This window comes from Myotis nattereri (genome assembly GCF_964212035.1).
Source record: "Myotis nattereri genome assembly, chromosome: 11".
In the NCBI taxonomy this organism is placed as follows: Eukaryota; Metazoa; Chordata; class Mammalia; order Chiroptera; family Vespertilionidae; genus Myotis; species Myotis nattereri.
In genome coordinates, this window is record NC_138086.1 from 35,855,761 (window position 1) to 35,874,017 (window position 18,257).

The following is an 18,257-nucleotide window of genomic DNA, read 5'->3' on the forward strand; positions in this document are numbered from 1 at the left end:
GTAATTTTTCCATCTTTTTTCAGAGGAGGAAATATATGGCTTCAGGGTCTATTAACTCTTCTGCAGTGTTAATTGAGCATTTATCCTAGGACATTTCAACACTGGGATTCTGAGATTCCATATTTTTAAGATTCAACCTAAAACTCATCATTTCTAACAACCCTACTAAATAGGAGACAATGAACAAAGTTAAGTAATCACAGTCAGAGAAAACTAATATCACTTATATTAGTTATGCATCTCTTGCTGAGAGTCCAGGGAAAAGGGAACTTGTATAGAAGTCTTTCTCAGTTTAAGGAAGCGTGTTAAGAGGAAGAGATGCTCCTGCTCTTTCACATCTCTCTGCATCCCCATTTAAAACCTCTGTTGGCATGGTTTCACTTTTTCTCCGCTTTTTGCTCAGTATTGCTAATACACTGTAGTTGAAGTACCCCTGTGTTGTAATGGAAAACAGAGTATGTAAATCTCGTTTTTTCTGTTTTGTGTCCATAGCATGTAGAATATGGAATCTTCACTGGACTTTTTTTTATTAGAAATGTCTTATCTGAAATCACACCAAGGTAGCAATGAAAGGATATGCTAGGTAGAAACAATTTGCTGCAAAACAGAGAGAAAAGCAGAGCCTCTGATAGGACCTACAGGCTGGGCTGAAACTCGGTCATGGCAACCAGGAAGCAGATGTCTCCTTGTCTGTTGTCCTTATGATAATCACTCTTGGCTCTCACAAGCAGGTTTGCTCCTTCCAAGCCTTTTTCTTTCCTCCTAAGACCTTGCCTTAGGCTTTTACCCATTATCAGTGTCCCCATAAGCATAGCCAGCCAGTGCTCAGTCATTTAGAAGTTATATTTCATTAATTCACTGGTATGGTGTGTCCTTAGATGCTTTAACTTGGTCCACAGTAGCACCTGTCAGCTTTTTTCCCAATTCAAGCTGTTTCAGCATCCGGTTTTACTACCTCCTTTTGACTCCAAATCCCAAGTCCATTCTCCTCTGATATCACCTGAAATCAACCCCATAAACTACCCCTAGTCCTTCTCCAAAGCACATCTCCTTCCGTGAGTGCTTTTCATTTTGCCGCACAATCTGACATGGTCCAGAGGAAAGCTTCTTTGACGTCCGTCCCCCCTTTTATCCACTCTCCTCTCCATCTCTGGAGAATCTGTAGGCATCCAACCTCACAATTTCTCTAAATCAGCTTCTGCAATTCCTTTTATCACCAATGCTGTCTCCTCTTGGTCACCATCTGGGACTTGGATCTACTCCTCTAAATTGGGCACTCCCTGCCCAGCAAGTCTCTACTGATTCCAAATGTGAGGACATTTAAAACCTCACCGAGGACAGGTGTTGTTTCAAGCCACACGTCATTTTGGAAAGGTTTTTGTCTTTTTCCTTTTTCAATCATGTAGGTCCATTAATATTCAATAAGCTATTCTCAGAAGTTGGTGAAATGCACGGAGGAAACTGAAATTAGAAAGGCTTTGCATTTTAAAGAGAAGCTCTCTGTTTCTATGTGGCCAATAGTAACTCCCTTTTGCTTCCTTTTCTCCATGGATACCTTTGTTTGAGAAGTTATTTTCTCTACTGTAATAAAAAGCTTAAAGGCCAAAATGCATATGGAGAAATATTTCTCATACTCAAGAGGTTAGCAACATACCAGAGGTTTTAAAAATAAGTTCATAACATTGATTCTAAAGCTCCAGGCATTTCCTTGAAGAATTTCCAAAAGACTTCAAATAAATTTTCCTTGCCAGTGTTCATTTTCAGATGTGTTTGACATGGAGTTTTTTGTGTGAATATGCATATTTGGCTCTAAAAAGTTCTATATTCACAAACTAAAGCTGTACTAAAGGGAAAAAATACGTTATTTTTCTTCCCTGAGTAATTTGAAAGGCGGTGCAGTATGGTCAGAATATCAGAAGCTCTGTACTTAGTTCTCACTGATGTCAGCATCTCTAGACTCAATTTCCTTATGCAGGCATAAGGAAGTCTTTTAGTCTTAACATTGCTGGCTTCCATCACACCCTTCTAAACAGAAGTGATTGATTTGGTTTTGCAGAGAATTAGACCAACTGCAAACTTAGAAAAACTGTGACCCTCACAAGTTTGCATACACTTCTGAGACCTACTTCAAGTTCAAGGAGGCCCCAAAACCACCCTCAGTTTTGATAATTCTCTGGAAAAATTCACAAAACTTACCAAAGGTGGCTGGACTTAATCATGATTGCTGTTATTACAGGAAAAGAAGACAGATTCAAATCAGACTAGAGAAGGCTCACAGAGGGCAGGAACTAGGAAAAGTATCAGATGCCAACCTTCCAGGTGTGCCCCTCCTGTGGAATCACAGACATGTTACTTTCCCAGAATTGATTATGACTGTATCCACAGGGGACTGCCAAATAAGACAACTCCCATGAGCCTTGGTCAGAGTCTTTATTCAGGCTCCATTACATAGGAATGGTTGGCAGCCCACATAGCTGACCTCAGTTTCCAGTTCCTCCAAAGACAGACTCCAGAGTCCTGCCCCAACTTACAAGAGCTTGAACTGTGTGACCCAAACCTTCACCCTATGTCACATTCTCAGTCTATCTGGGGTGGTCAGCCCCCACCCCAGATACTACCCTGGTGAGGCCAGCTCCCACCCTAGATCACATCACAGACTCTGCCATGACCCAGGGCTCTCAAGCAAACAAAGATACTCCTCTCAGATATAACATTTCTCTTTGGACAAGGTTAAACTTTTTATCACACAGTTTGAAAATCTTTGTCTTGGTGACAGTGAAGCCAGAGAGATTCCTCAGTCCTTCCTGCTAGAAGGAAATGTCAATCCCAATGTTTCTTAGATGGGATTCCAGGGCCACCTGGATTGGAGTCACCTGGCATTAACCAAAGACAGACTCCACGGTTCTGCCCCAACTTATCAGAACTCTCTGAGGAGATCCTGGAAATACTTCATTTTCAGCATGTTCCATCAGCACGTTCTTGTATAGGCTAGAATTTGAGAAATTATGATCCAAGGTCCTTGTTCCTAAAATTTGAACAATTGTGGCCCAAGCAGTGTTCTTGTTCCTAAGAGTAGAGTGATGAAAATAGCATGAGATGTAGAAATGAGAGAAAATTCTGCTACTGGCTCCACTGATGTTTTCTAGGCCAACCTTTTGCTTATTAAATGCACATATTTTGAAACAACATTTACTGCAGTTTATTTCAAACAGACATAAGTAATGTATCACACTCTTAGACAGAGAAAATATACAGGGTGGGGAAAATAGGTTTACAGTTGTGAGCACGTGAAACACAGAGTTTGTTCTTATATTATTTATTAACTATTGCATTATTTTCCATAAGAACAACTGTAAACCTAGTTTGGACCCACCCTGTACATTGTTACCTTATGTTCTTAGGCAAGATGTTTGTGGGATATAAGGTAGCACTCCTTATATATGCTAGTGTGCTCAATTATGGGTTACCTTCGGAGAATGTGTGGATTTCTTTTTTTTTAGAGTATCTGTTACAATTGTTTGGCCTCTTTGGCAGGAATATTCCTATTCCTTCTTTGATTCATTCATTCATTTATTTACAAATCGTTGAGTGCAGGCATGGTTCCACATACTGAGGATGTAGCAAACATAAACAAAACAGAAAATGCTTCTGTTTTAGTGAGGCCAGAAGCACATATCCATATTGTGCCAGATGGTGATTCAAAAAAATCAGGATAAAGGGGGAAAGGCAGCTGAGAGAGGGGTTTTCTATTTGACATAGAATGTTTAGGGAAGGAATCTCTAATATGAGGCCTTGTGCACAGACAGGTACATGAGGAGCCATAGAGTTAGCTGGGTAAAGGGAACAGAAAGCGCTAAGGCCCTGAGGCAGGAGCAGCTTCGCGATGTAATGACAAAGAAGGCTTCAGGTGATGTGGTTAGAGAAAGACAGAGGAGCAGACACAGATATGGAGAGTTCAGGCAGTGCTAATGAGGAATTGGCAACAAAGGGGAGCAAGAAAAGTAGATGCTAGGTTAAAAGAAGAGTGTTTTTGTGATGGTGGCTGTTAGGATTAGAGACATACAAAAATGATTGATGTTGTAGATGAGAGGACATTCCTGGAGTGATGTCCTTGAGTAGAGAAGAAGGTATGGCTTCTAGGGCACAGGTGGAACACCTAGCCTAAGGTGGGAACATAGGTATTCTCTTTGCTTCTTCCTCCCTACCTTATTTCTCTGACTCCCACAGTGACCTCATTTTCAGCCTGCCTACCTTGTCTTATAACCCTCTCATGGTGCATAAATTATTTTGTCTCCTGATGTACACTTAGCCCTTTTTTCCATAAAAAAGAAAACAATATATATTCATAGCATTCTTCACTGTAGAGTGAGGCTAAAATATCAGCACTGTCTCTTACCAGTTTTGTTGTATGGTTAAATGAGATTTTTTTACAGAACATCCCTTTGGAAGTTGTCCATCCTTGAACTTCATCTTAGAATGGAGGGAACAAATCATTATCAAAACTGCAACAGTGTTAGCCGGTGCTTACTGTGTGTAGCTTTCTTTCCTTGTCTTTTCTCTTTGCCTATGCTACATTGAATGACCAAATGTTTTCTGCTACTGCCAGCTGACAGTTTGAGTCTGATGTCTAAATGTTATCTGACCTGCTGGGAGAATTCAGAGCCCAAAAGGCTACTATTCTGGTCAGTTGTTAAATTTGCCACTGAATACATTAGGCCTAGAATGGTTTGTTTGAGGAGACTTAAGTTAGAATGAGAGCAAATAGCACCACCTGCTGGAATGAATAGGAGAGGAGGAAGCAATACCAAGAGCTGTCCATGGTTCTGTCCAGTTCAGTGTTTTGTCACTCAGAGGAAGTCCTGACCCAGGTGTATTCAAAGTTAATTTCTGTTATCTATACTTGTTTCCTATGTCAATGTGCCACCTCATGCATTTCTCTTTTAATGTCTCTTTTATCCTTATAGTGATGCAATATCAAAAACTATCATTAAGTTTAGCTGTATTTAATTTTATTATTTCTCTTAGAATCTTTTGGAAATTAGATCATAGGATGATGGCATTTGAAGGAAGCTTAGAGATCACTTAGCTCAGTGTTTCAAACACATTTTGTACACAGAAACTGGAAAGCTCTTGTACTTCTTATTTCAGAAACCAACAAATTGGGGCCCAAAAAGGCGAAAAGCCAAAGACTAGAATACTCAAATATACTGGATGCTAAACCCTCTGCTATATCAGTTAAGATGCATTCAGATGCAATAAAAAATGGCTTAAACAATAACATATATCTCTCATAAGGACTCTTGAGGTGGCTAAAGGAATAACTTAGGGACTTAGCAATGTCACCAAAGACCCAAGTTCATCCCATTGACCTCCATGTTCTACTTGGTGTCTGGTGTTTACAAGGTGGGTTCAGCAACATTAGGAACCACAATCTTCATTCAAGACCAAAAGGCAGAAAGAGACTGACTATTTCTCTTATGAGCTAAGAAATTTGTCCTAAAAGGCCCCCTCAAGAATTCCTCTCATGTCTTATTGGCCAGGAGAGCATAACATGTCCCATCTTAATGAGTTTACTGTCAAGGAGCATGGAATTGGCACGTTTGATTTAGACAAATCCAAATTCACCCTCTGGGCTTAGTGTGGGGCCATTCTTACATGATACATAAAATTCTGTGGAAGCACATAGATGCCTGGGCAAAATTGGGTGAGCTCACAAAGGAAAGATGGGGAGTGGCTAATTGTTGGGGGGAAATTTCCATGAGTCTCTCCCATTTCTGCTTGACTTCTGAGCGCTAAGCATTGATAACTTTGTTCATACCCTTTTAAGGATCCATGTATAGATGACAGCCTTGAAAGATAGTGTTTTCCTACAAAACAGAGGGCAGATTTGTTTTCTGACCAAGATAATAAAGCTCATGTGTCTCCTCAGGGCAACAGTTGAGCAGGTTTGCTGGCAGCCCTTTGAAAAGACCGTGGTTCCCTAAGTTCAGAATTCTTGATGCAAACTCCATCTGGGCTGCTTCACATGCCCCAGTGGGGCTATGGGAAACCCATGTGGACAAGAAGTCATGTTGCCTGTTCACTGTGAATAAAAAATCCTTTGTATCTGCCCCATGTGTCTCCTGTCTTCGGCCAGCATCTGTGGAACTATGGCAGGCTGACTTGTTTGGTTGCAAGTAGGATGAATCTCAGATGCTTCCTCATTCTTGATACTAATGGAAAGGCAACTGTTAGTATTTGTTATAGTGTTATTTCCAATGAACCACACCAGATACATCCAAGTCCCAAATACTTTCTTCTGGAAATAAGAATATTTTCAGTATGGAAAGAATTCCTTTTCCACATGCAGAAACAGGGCAACACTTCTTCTACAACTAGAGATGCACATTCAGCAAGGACAGAGTCACTAGCTCTGGTGTCTTTCATGCTGCCTCCCTTTTATTCGCTCTCCAACTCTCTCTGTAATTATCTCTTTTAAAATGTCAGTTTCTCTCACCCAGAAGACCAGAAGCAATCAGCCACACACTGAACTTAGAAGCGTTTAAAGTGTGCTTGCCATTTGCCTGGGAGATGGGATTTCTCAAAGGCATCCCCTAGCAATGTCAGGGAAGCTCACATGGAATGACTGAGAAAAAGGAACCCTTTGCTTGGCTCTCACACTGGCCTTGCAGTCCCCTTCCCCAGGAGGCACCCAAGGGGAAGAGGAGTGTGCTGGAACTGTGAATATTGCTTCAGCAAAACCCAAATGGATGCTCTTTAAAGAGGGCCGTGCTCTCAGAGGATCTCAGTCTTGAGGTCCTGAGTCTCTCTCATTGTCCCCTGACTACGCTACAGCAGAATTTGCTCCTCTAGAAGGAAACATTGATGTTAAGAAGAGCCATAGTCCAGAGGAAGAAACAGGGGATCCAGTGTGACAAGCCAAGAAAAAGTATGTGTATTTCCCAGTTAACTTGTGGTCCGCAGAGTTTCTCTAAATGGTGGCATTTAAAGTCCTGGACAAGAATTTTCATCATAGAGAGAAAATTAGAGCAGCATCTATCCCTCCGAGTCAAACCTTAGGGTTAAACTCAATTTATCCCTAGATTCTATTTCCCTGATGGCTGTTGATACCTTTAAAACAAAACAATCTTTTCTACTTAGCTCAGGAAACCTTGTACTCTTGCTGTTCTGACAACTTACATTTTAAAATGCATCTGCTAAAACATAGCACTACAAGACCATAACAGATTCAGTCTTAAGACTGGGGATGCTTTTCCCCCCTTGACTATACCAGAAAGACAGGGAAAGATCATTCAATGGATGAGTCATAGGCTTGTCAACCTGCATTCTTACTTCCTTAGAAACCTTGATGAAGGTCACCGGCCTCCATTGAGTCACAGTGACCCCTGGAGGCAGGAGCTCCTAATTTGCAGGAGATATTTCACTAGAATGTGTGCAGGAACCGCCACAGGTGTTGAAATTAAAGTTCCCTTACTGGTGACATAAACGATCAAAATTCCTCAGTACAATTAGGTTGATTAAATTGAACTCTGCATCTAATATCTCTGTAGCTCAGTAATGTTAATGCAGCTTTCAGAGGTTCCTGACCCAGAGGCAAGGAACAGTCCAAGTCCTGGGAGAATCTGGCCCACTGTGGTTTTTAAATTAGAAGTTTGATTGCTTGCGACATCATCTCAAAATGGTACCAGTCCAGAGAAGCTGAATTTTCTATTTAGCCTGGAAAAAAAAAATTAAACTGCTTAGAGATTAGTCCAAGGCTTCTTGGTAGATAGAGGGACTAAATCTCTTTATGAGCAAAGTTAGAAAATCTGGTGGGCCACCTCTTTAAGAATGGAAAAGAATTCACCAAGCCCGAGGAGCTGGGGACGTGTGCTGCCTCTCCTGCCAATTGCAAGAAAAATACACATTTAAAAACCATGTTTATAATACATTGAGAACTTTTAAAAAAAACTAAAATGTGAAGCAGGAAAACTGCTTACAAGCAAAATTGCCTAAGCAACCACCAAATCCATTTTCTATTGTTGGTGGTTTATTGCAGAAGGAGGCTTATTTGCAGCAGATCTATGAAAACAGATTGATTGTGGTCAGTGCTGGAGGGTAGGTGACTAGAAGGATCCAGCATCACAGGTGAGGAATGACCCAGGTGTGCAATGAATGATTCCCAAAAGAAGGCTGTTAGGCATGGATGTGGAGCTGCCTTTTGGACAGCCACACATAGTCTGAAGAAGTTGCAGGTCACCTTCATTGACATTCATCAACAATTCATGACTCCCTCACTTCCAGCAGGAACTGCAATGATTAGATTAATGAAAAGAAGTTTTGTGAATTCCCCAAAAGCAGTAGCTCTCTATTAATATTTTTTCAGGGAACTTTTTAAAATACCAATGCCTCCACCAGACCAACTAAGCCAGAATCTCTGGGGATGGAGGAGGAAGAGTGTTTTATTAAACTCTTCCTGGGAGTTACTGAAGAGTTAGATTGGGACCTAGATGGTTTGGTTCAGTGGATAGAGCGTCGGCCTGCGGTCTGAAGGGTCCCAGATTGAACTCCAGCTAAGGGCACATGCCCAGGTTGGGGCTTGATCCCTCCCAGTAGGGGGCATACAGGCCAATCAAGGGTTCTCTCATTGATGTTTCTACCCCTCTAGCTCTCTATCCCTCTCCCTTCCTCTCTGAAATCAATAAAAATATATTTTTTTAAATAAAAAAAAAAGAGTTAGATTGGGTATAGAATCAAAAAATCCAGGCGCTGGCCCAGTTAGTGTGGTTCTCAGGTTGAGAGAACTGAGGTCACAGTTCAATTCCCAGTCAGGGCACATGCCCAGGTTGTGGGCTCAATCCCCTGGGGGGTGGGAGGGGCATGCAAACAGCAGCCAATCAGTGATTCTCTCTCATCATTGAGGTCGGTCTCTCTCTCTCTCTCTCTCTCTCTCTCTCTCTCTCTCTCTCTCCCTCCCTCCCTCCCTCCCTCCCTCCCTCCATGCCTCTTCCTCTCCTTCCTCTTTGAAATAAAAAAAAAAAATTTTTTAAATCCAGGCTCTGAAAAATCTGGCAAGCCTGGGTTCCCATCCCAACTGCATTATTCATGAAATCTGAGGCCCTCCACATGCCTAACTTCTCCAGACCTCCGTTTCCTTATCTAGAGTCAATGACGGCAACTCTCCACGGGCCTCTAAAGATAAAGAAAATAAATGTATGCCTGGCCCATGATACAAGTCTGTTTTCCTCCCTTTGGTTATTAATCCTTATTGATCCTTATTCAAATGATTGTTTTTCATGGACCTTTGTAGCAAGTAACAGACTTAGGTTATTTTTCTCTCCCTGTTTTGTTTTTCTTCTGCTCTTTGGTATCTGGGGGTGAATACTCACGTGCTTTCCGTGCTTTCTGCTTCTTCAGCTGCCACAGAAGTGTCCTTTTCATTTGATGTTGGAAATGGGCCCGTGGAGATTGTGGTGAGGTCGCCCACCCCTCTCAATGATGACCAGTGGCACCGGGTCACCGCGGAGAGGAATGTCAAGCAGGCCAGCCTGCAGGTGGATCGGCTGCCACAGCAGATCCGAAAGGCCCCGACAGAGGGACACACACGCCTAGAACTCTACAGCCAGCTGTTTGTTGGTGAGTAATGGCAAGGCCACCGTCATTCCACTCTGCTGGTGTTACTAACCTTCACAATGGAAACAATAAAAACCCCTATGGAGTGCTTTGCAGGAGATCTTTCTAAAAGTAATTATCTAGGCCTCTTGTAGTCTCTCCCCAGACAGAACGGAACGAGAGAGAGGATTTGAAAGACCAATGTCCAGTTCCACTTCCCACTGTCTGGAGCTCACAGTCCTTGTCTCCAGAATCGGAGGGGAGCCAGTGGCATCTCTGAGGCCTCTACCTATGCAACTTTAGGTTTATGGTTTTAAAGCCATATAAAATCCTTTGATAATTTGGAACACTTGTAACTGAGCAAAGGAAGGGAGGAAGGAAGGAAGGGAGGGAGGGAGGAAGGGAGGGAGGGAGGGAGGGAGGAAGGAAGGAAGGAAGGAAGGAAGGAAGGAAGGAAGGAAGGAAGGGAGGGAGGGAGGAAGGGAGGGAAGGAAAGGATGGAGGAAGGAAGGGAGGGAATATGGACTCCCTAAATTCAGGCTTGCTTGAAATGATAAGTAGAAACCCATTCCTTCCTTTAGACTTCTTGCAAAGATTCCTCCTACATTGGAGAAAGATCAACACTGGGAAGAAATTTAAGCAGCAAACTGTTAAGCGGCCTGTGCAAGAAGTAGCTTCAGCCTCACAGCTGGTCTTTGCTTTGACCTGGTCCAGCTGGACCTGATGCTACTTCACATCAAGTCCTATTTCCATAGCTTGTTCAATTTTAAATTTTGTTTTCCGAAAAAACTAACAGTTTAGGAAATTAGCCATTTCCTCTCTGTTGAATTAAAAGAAGGCAAGTTTGGCCCTAGCTGGTTTGGCTCACTAGTTAGAGCTTCAGCCTGCAGACTGAAGGGTCTCTGGTTCAATTCCAGTCAAGGGGATGTACCTTGGTTCCAGGCTCAGTCCCCCGCCCTGGTCAGGGTGTATGCAGGAGGCAGCCAATCAATGTGTCTCTCTCACATCAATGTTTTTCTCTCTCTGTCTCTCCCCCTCCCTTCCACTCTCTCTAAATAAATCAATGGAAAAAAATAATCCTTGGGTGAGGATTAACAAAAAAAAAAAAAGCAACTTTGAAGGACTTTGAGGCCAGATTCTACACCCCACCGCCCCCTCTCTCTGAGTTTCTGGAGGTGAATTGAGCAAGTTGACCAACTGTGACAGGTTCAGACCAAGCAAAAGCAGAGGTGACCTGGTTGCTGTCCATATTCATAACCCCCATTGCCCTATAGCAGAGACTCACCAGAGATCAGTTCATCTTAACAAGGGCCAGAGTGTCCATGGTGTCTTTCCTAGTTGTGTGAAGATGCTTTAAGAACATTAGATTTACAATAGCTAAGATCTAGAAACAGCTCAAGTGGCCATCCATAGACGAGTGTATAGAGATATGGTACATTTACACAATGGAATACTATGCAGCTGTAAAAAAAAAAATCTCTGACCCTTTGAGACAGCACAGAGGGACCTGGAGAGAATTATGCTAAGTGAAATAAGCCAGTCAGAGAAAGACACACTATCTCACTTATATGTGGGATCTAATGAACAAAATAAACTGATTAACAAGATTGATCCAGAGGCATGGAAGCATGGAGCAGACTAACGAATTTCCGAGGGAAGGGGTGGGGGCAGGAAGAGATTAACTGAAGAATTTGTATGTATATATGCATAACCTGTCGACACAGACAATAGTGCAGTGAAGGCCTATAGTTGGGGGCAGGTGTGGGTCAGGGGGGTCAGTGGGGAGGAAGAGGGAGATACCTATAATACTTACAACAATAAAGATAATTTTTTTTTAAAAAAAAAAAGGAAACATTAAAAGTCACAAAAAGAAAGGTAAATTTAGATATTCACCTGTTTGCTGTGATGTGGGCCAACTACAGAGCATTAGCTTAGTCCATTCATTTTGGAGGTAAGACTGGCTTGTTAAAAAGCCATGTCAGCCAGGGGCCAGGAAAGAGGCCTGGATTGTGAAGTAAAATACTGACTACTCCATGTCAACTAGAACTCAGCCCATTCCAAATCCTGCCCTCAATTTATAATTCTCAAAATTACATCGTTTTTAAATTATTTTGTATGAGGTAAACATCAGGTTCACTGATTCCTGCTAAATAATGTGAGCAAAGTTCACTTTATCAATATGTCCTGCCCAGATTACCTATGACAAGTTTCTTTCAAAACCCTGTTAGTCCCGAGCATGCTGATTAGGTTCTACCTGGTTTTCAACCCTAATTGACCAGTTTCTCTTTGTTTGTTTTTTTGAACTTGTCCCTGGATGTAGAAGTCCAACTTTACTGTTATCACTTCCTGTTCACTGACTATAGTCGCTTTAAGAAATTTGGAGACTTAAGTAAAGTCATGAAACAGAGAGGGTTAGGTGGAGCATTTATTACGGTCTTGGAAAAGTTTTGATTTGTTTAAACAAGAACAACTTATTAAAAGAGAAGAATAGAGAGCTGGGGCAGGATTCAATAGAATAATTATTTGTAAGGGACAGGCAAAAAAAAAAATAGCATTTCAGGAAGAAGAATAAAGAGGAACAGAAAGGACAAGCAAGGAAAGGAAAAACTGGGGGTTGGGGGGAAGGTCACAGGAGTTTTGTGAGATTTCCTTTGTTTATTGTGACAATAAAGAACAAGTGTCGTGCATTAAATTAGACTAGAAAGTGTCCTCTGAAGTTAGTAATTATGAAAACATAATTGGAAGGAAACGTTTCAGAACAGTGGACTACCTGACGGGTCGACACCTCTTTTCATTTGATGAAAAAAGAATAAGTTTCACGTCTCAGTCTCTGATTTCCTGTTATCTTCAAGGTGGACACAGCGCCCATCCCCCAGACACTGAAGCCAATGTGAACAATGTTTTCTGCCACAGAAGCCCACTCCATGGGAAGTGTGGAGAGGTGTTTGTTGCAAGAAGGAAAAAAAAGTTCACAACTGTGAAATCCTGGAGTCAGTTATCCCAAGACTGTTCAGTAGGGATCCAGACAACTTGAGTTGTTCTCAGTTCTACTCCAATAAGAAGTATCAGGTTGACCAAGTATTATCACTTTCCCTTTCTGAATCATTTTTTTTTCCCATCTGCCTAATAAGCATTTGAATTATTTGGTTCCCAAAATTTCTTCCGATTTTAACCATTTAGGATTATGTGTTTAGAGATGGTTAAGAAGGCCTGAGCTGCCAAGTGGTTCTTCTTTCCAGAGTGTCATGTGGTTGACATTGTGGGCTTTGAATCCCACCTGCACCCGCCACTTCCTAGCTAGGAGACCACTGACAGGTTCCTTAATGTTTCTGTGTTAAAAAGAGACACAGTTTCTGCATCTCAGGATGCGATGAGATAATCCAGGGGAAGCTGTGCACAGAGTTCCTGGCATCATCCATATGCATTGAGTCACTTCTCTATATTTTACCTTTACTCTCACAGCTTTCTTCTTCTTCCATGTAATGTTCATCTCCTCCATGGTTGCCTGGAGCCTCAGCCAGCCCACGGACTCAGAACTAAGCTCAGGGTGGCAGCCTCGGGCAGCCCTGGGCCAGATTTTTCCTTGTGTTTGGAGAGCAGCAGCGATGCTCAAAGTCATTATCTAAGCATGAATACCAGGCTGGATTGAGCCAAAGCCTTTTATAGCATGGAGCCCTGCCAGGGAGTTTGGGGCTCTGGCCATGGATGCATGGTGGCTGGGCTGTGAGGCCTAGAGCCCCATGGCCGGCCTAGGAGCTGGCCAGAGAGTTGACAAGTATGAGCTATAGAAGACAGGACTATGCAGGACAGATGGCTGATGGAAAGGTGAATTTGCAGTCAGCTTCAGCCAGGCCAGAGCATGTAACTGTTCTTGGGGTAGTTTATGGAGGTGGTCAGAGTTCAAGAGAGCTGAGGGGGTCCTCAGGAAGGAGCCAAGCTCCTAAGTGGCTCATAGAGAGAGAAGGTTAGGTCCTCTTAACTAATGAGAATGTCCAGGCTCAACTCATTTGGCTCAGATATCTTCCAAATTGCCCTGAGGGTCAGGGGGCCATGCTTCTGTGCAAGATGTCAGCCCAAAGGAGCCGAAAATTAATTCTCACTCTTTCAGGATCTTTTGTGCTGCGCGGGAGGCCTGGTTGGTGACTCAGAGTAGAAGCAGTGTCTTCATGAGGGCTAATAGGGAGCAGGGAAGCTCACTGACACCCATTTTCATGGAGCCCAAAAATTGGGGTAACCTTTGACATCCTCTCTTTCCTGCATTACTGCCCATCAATACTAAGTCTGTGATTGTACTTCCAGACTGAGCCCAGATGCATACCCTCTGCTCTGCTGACACAGGTCCCACCCCGGTCAAGGCCATATGCTTCTTACTTGGACTCCTGCAATTAGTCTCCTAACTGGTCTCCTAAATAGTCTCTGAACTCATTTCCTAGCTAATCTCTTAACTGGTCTCCTTACTAGTCACCTAACTGGTCTCCAGAGTCTTGAGATGTCCCTCAAGTACCCCAAGCTTTCTCCTGCTTTAGAGCATTTGCACTGGCTGTTCCCTCTGCCTGAAATACCTCCCTAGACATTGACACAGCTGACTTGACTCCTTCACATCACTCATCTCTGCTTTGGTACCTCCTCAGAGAGGCCTTCTCTGACCACTCTGTCTAGAGTTATTTACCATTATGCATTCTCCTTACAACTTGTAATCTTTTAAGTTTTTGCTCCCCCCACCCCAGAAGGTAAGCTACATGACATCCAAGATCTAGAATAAGGCTATGGTGCTTGTCCAATGACTATTTGCTGAGGGAGTCCTCAAATAATAAATAAGTGAAATATGTATTTTTTGTTACTTCTTTGAGTTAATAGTTATATTTAAACTTAGTTCATCCCATTTCCAAAGAAAGAAGGTATTTTTCCTTATAAACTTTCACCAAAATTCTTCTCTCAAAATACGGTATATGCCATCTTTGGAAGTATCTTTTTGCTAGGTGCCACAGACTGAAATCAGGCATGGCAAAAGCCTGAAAAAAAAAAGCCACAGAGAAAGTCAGACTGTTATGAAAGACAGTTTCTCAGAGCGGTCTGGGCCCTAGATCTAGTTGGCAGTCTCCCTCCCTGAAATTGAGGTCTCACCTGTTTGGCAGCAGGGAGATGGTGGCTGGGACTCTAATGCAGTTTCTGCCCTGACCCTTATAACTGGTGCTTTGGCTCCTCCCCACCCCCCAGACACAGGCAGGGAGTGATATCATGCCTGGAAACACGTGCCCAAGAACAGAAAGAAGAGAAAATGATTTGCTAGATTAAAAACATCACTAGAATAAATCAATGAACTATCTACAAAGCGAAGATGCAGACAAACTGCAGAAGCTGCTCTGTGAACACCTGCTCCTTCACTGCGGGTCACAGGTTGCCAGCTTCATTCGCTTCTCAACCTGACCTCCGCCTCCGGCCTCTGCAGGAGGCCAAGCTGAGTGGGCAGCTCTCCTCTCAGTGGAAAGACCCCTCCCCTACCTCAGGTGAAGGGTGGCCTTCCCCACGAAGACTCACCATATGTTTTTTCCTACCTTTGCCCTTTAGTGGTCAAAGCTAATTAACTTTTGCAATTCCAGCTGTCTATTTTACAGTTTGAGTTTTAACATATTAAAGAAGTTATGATAGAGCTAATTTTTACCTTTTTAAAAAATATATACTTCCAACATAATCAAATTGACTGTACTTTTTTTAAAAATATATTTTATTGATTTTTTTACAAAGAGGAAGGGAAAGGGATAGAGAGCTAGAAACATGGATAAGAGAGAAACATCCATCAGCTGCCTCCTGCACAACCCCCACTGGGGATATGCCCGCAACCAAGGTACATGGCCTTGACCGGAATCGATCCTGGGACCTTTCAGTCCGCAGGCCAATGCTCTATCCACTGAGCCAAACTGGCCACGGCGACAGTGTACTTTTTTGAACCTTCAACTAAAACATTGTCTGCTAATTAACTGTTTGCATAGGGACTGAGCTACTTTTCTAAGGCAGGCGTTATATGTGTCAAAACTTTTAGAGAGAGATTTTAAACCTAAGAAAGGAATCAATCCTACTGTCCACCTTCTGTGTAAAATAGCTCACCTGCCCCCAAGAGCACGGCTGCAGGGACTCTGTGGCCTTCCATACCAGTTTTCTCCTGACAATTGGAATGATCTGATCTAGGGAAGACATTTTAATTTTGCAATCAATATGGCAAGTTTTTTTCAACAAATTTATTAAATAATTTTCCATATGGGCATGTACGTGGGTTGCAGGTTTAATCCCCAGCCTTGGCTGGGGAGCATGCAGGAGGCAACTAGTTAAAATGTCTCTCTCACATCAATGTTTCTCTCTCTCAAAAAATTATTTATATATATATATATATATATATATATATATATATATATTCCCCTCCCTTCTACTCTCTTTAAAAAATCAATAAAATATCTTCGAGTGAGGATTAATTAAAAATAATAATAATAATAATAATTTCCCATATAGATTTCTCACTTTTTCAATAAGTACTGAACTAAAAACTTCATGATAATAAATGGCACCTGTCACACAAAATAAGATTGTAAAAAAGGAAATTAGCCTCAGTGACACAGATATTGAGGAAGGGATGGGAACTCATAGCCCTATAGTCTGTCCTGTAATGCTCTAAGAGAGTGAGAGGAGAGGATCCACTTTTATTAGCTCAAATAAAGAGTCGTTTTGCACTAAATGCTCCCCAGGCACAGTGGTGGAGCGGGGGCGGGGGGCGGTGGTGGTGGTTAGCATTGCATAGGACTCACTCTTCATCTCATGGTCCTATTGGCATATCCTACAATGTCCCTTATTCATTTTAATTTCACTTTTCTATTTTTCCTCTTTTTTCACCATTCTGAATTCCATTCTCTCCACATTGCTGGTTCCCAACTGAGTGTATTTATGTATGTCTGTTATATATTTGTTCAAAATATATGTATGTTCTAGAAAATTCATAGATTGCCTTTCTGTGTCATACTTTATTGTACTACAGCTCTCATTCTGTGTTTTACCCTTTCACTCAGCTTTGTGTTTTTTAAATATATTTATATTGATCTCAGAGAGGAAGGAATAGAAACAGTGATGAAAGAAAAAATTCCTCTGGGTCATGATTTTGCCCTTTTTGTTTAATTTAATACCTGATTATGTTGCCTCAATCTCCTGTGCACTTGATGGTGTGTCATTCATTATGGGTAGTTACAGAATTTTCATAATTAATCTGTAATTGCAATACTTGCATAGCATTTCCCATGAAAAATGATTTACAAATTAAACCCAATCTCACATAATTATCACAGGTCCGACTCTGACGAATGTGCATGAAGCCCTTGCATGATAGGGCTCTCTCTAATGACAATGTGTTGATTTTCTAATCAACAAAGGTTAAGTAGCATTTTTGCTTGTAGACCTACCATTTAAACTTAGGACACTTGTCATCAAGAAAGATTTCTGTAGAGCACATGAGTTAAACCCAAATAATTATCATGGGTTCTAATGCATTAACATCTTTTGCATAATATATAATGACCATTTTCAGCACAAAAAAAATTTTCTTCATATGGACTAAATCAGTAAAAGTACTTTCCAGCTCACTGACTGATTTAATAAATCAGAGGCCATCTAAGTAAGAAAAGAGCATCATTTATTCAGTTTTTCTTTCAAGAGAAATGACATCCCACTTATCTGCTTTATAAATTAAAAAGAGAGAGTACAAAACTTTATTTAATGGAGGCAACAAATACAAATTAGACTTCAGTCATCTGTTACAGTCAATTAAGAGAAGGAGGAGGAAAAGTCAGGCAGCAGTGCAATGAAGGAAAAGGAAGGGAAGGAAATTTAGGGCAAATTGAGAGTAATTTACTCAAATATAGAGATGGAGACACATAAGTACAGAGGGAGAGGTTGTACATCACGGAGCACCTTCGAGCTGGAGGGAATCAGAGACATCACCTGGTTCAACCTTCCTTTTATGGATAGGAAAACCTGATGCTGAGAGAGTCTAAGAGGTTTGATGAAAGCCACACAGTTAACCCAAAGCAGTCAGCAGTCCCGATGGGGGGAGAGGCAGGAAGAAAGACTGACAAATGCAAAAGCTCAGAAAGACCCAGGACCAGCCCTCTGGTGAAAGGCAGAGAGGCACAGAAACAGAAAAGGCTGCCACCTCCAACCCTTTATGGAATGAGGCCTACATACATGAAATATCTAAGTAGTTGCCTTAATCAGAGTAAAATTATGATCTAATCTAGATTTATTTGCTCTGCTAATTGGCCCTTTTTTAATCTGTTTTTTTTTTTTGGTCATATTAACAGCTTAGAGTCTTTTAACAATCTCTTCTTCAAACTCCCAACTATTACTGAGACCCATTAAAATGAATTATTTCCTAATTAAATATATCCCAGATAGATTGAAAAAGTAGAATGTTAAGAGAAGTAAAATCATAAAAGTGCTGGAAGAAAATATAGTTGAATAATTATATTATTTTGGATCAAGAAGTTTGTTCTAAATCTAATACCAAAGGCAGAAACCATACACATAAAATAGATGGCCGTGACTACATAAACATTCAAAACTTTCAAAGGGAAAAAGAAACATTATATACGTATTAACAGGCACAACTGGAAGAAGGTAGTTATCAC

The 18,257-nt window shown here is 41.6% G+C and overlaps 1 protein-coding gene across 1 annotated transcript in view; it reads left to right on the plus strand.

The window, feature by feature from the left end:
- CNTNAP2 (contactin associated protein 2) overlaps positions 1-18,257 on the plus strand; it is a 1,809,641-nt gene that overhangs the window by 1,622,074 nt on the left and 169,310 nt on the right. The window contains exon 17 of the mRNA XM_081102720.1: positions 9,397-9,615. Within this exon, the coding sequence (XP_080958846.1) occupies positions 9,397-9,615 (219 nt within the window). The remainder of the gene's footprint in view (positions 1-9,396; positions 9,616-18,257) is intronic.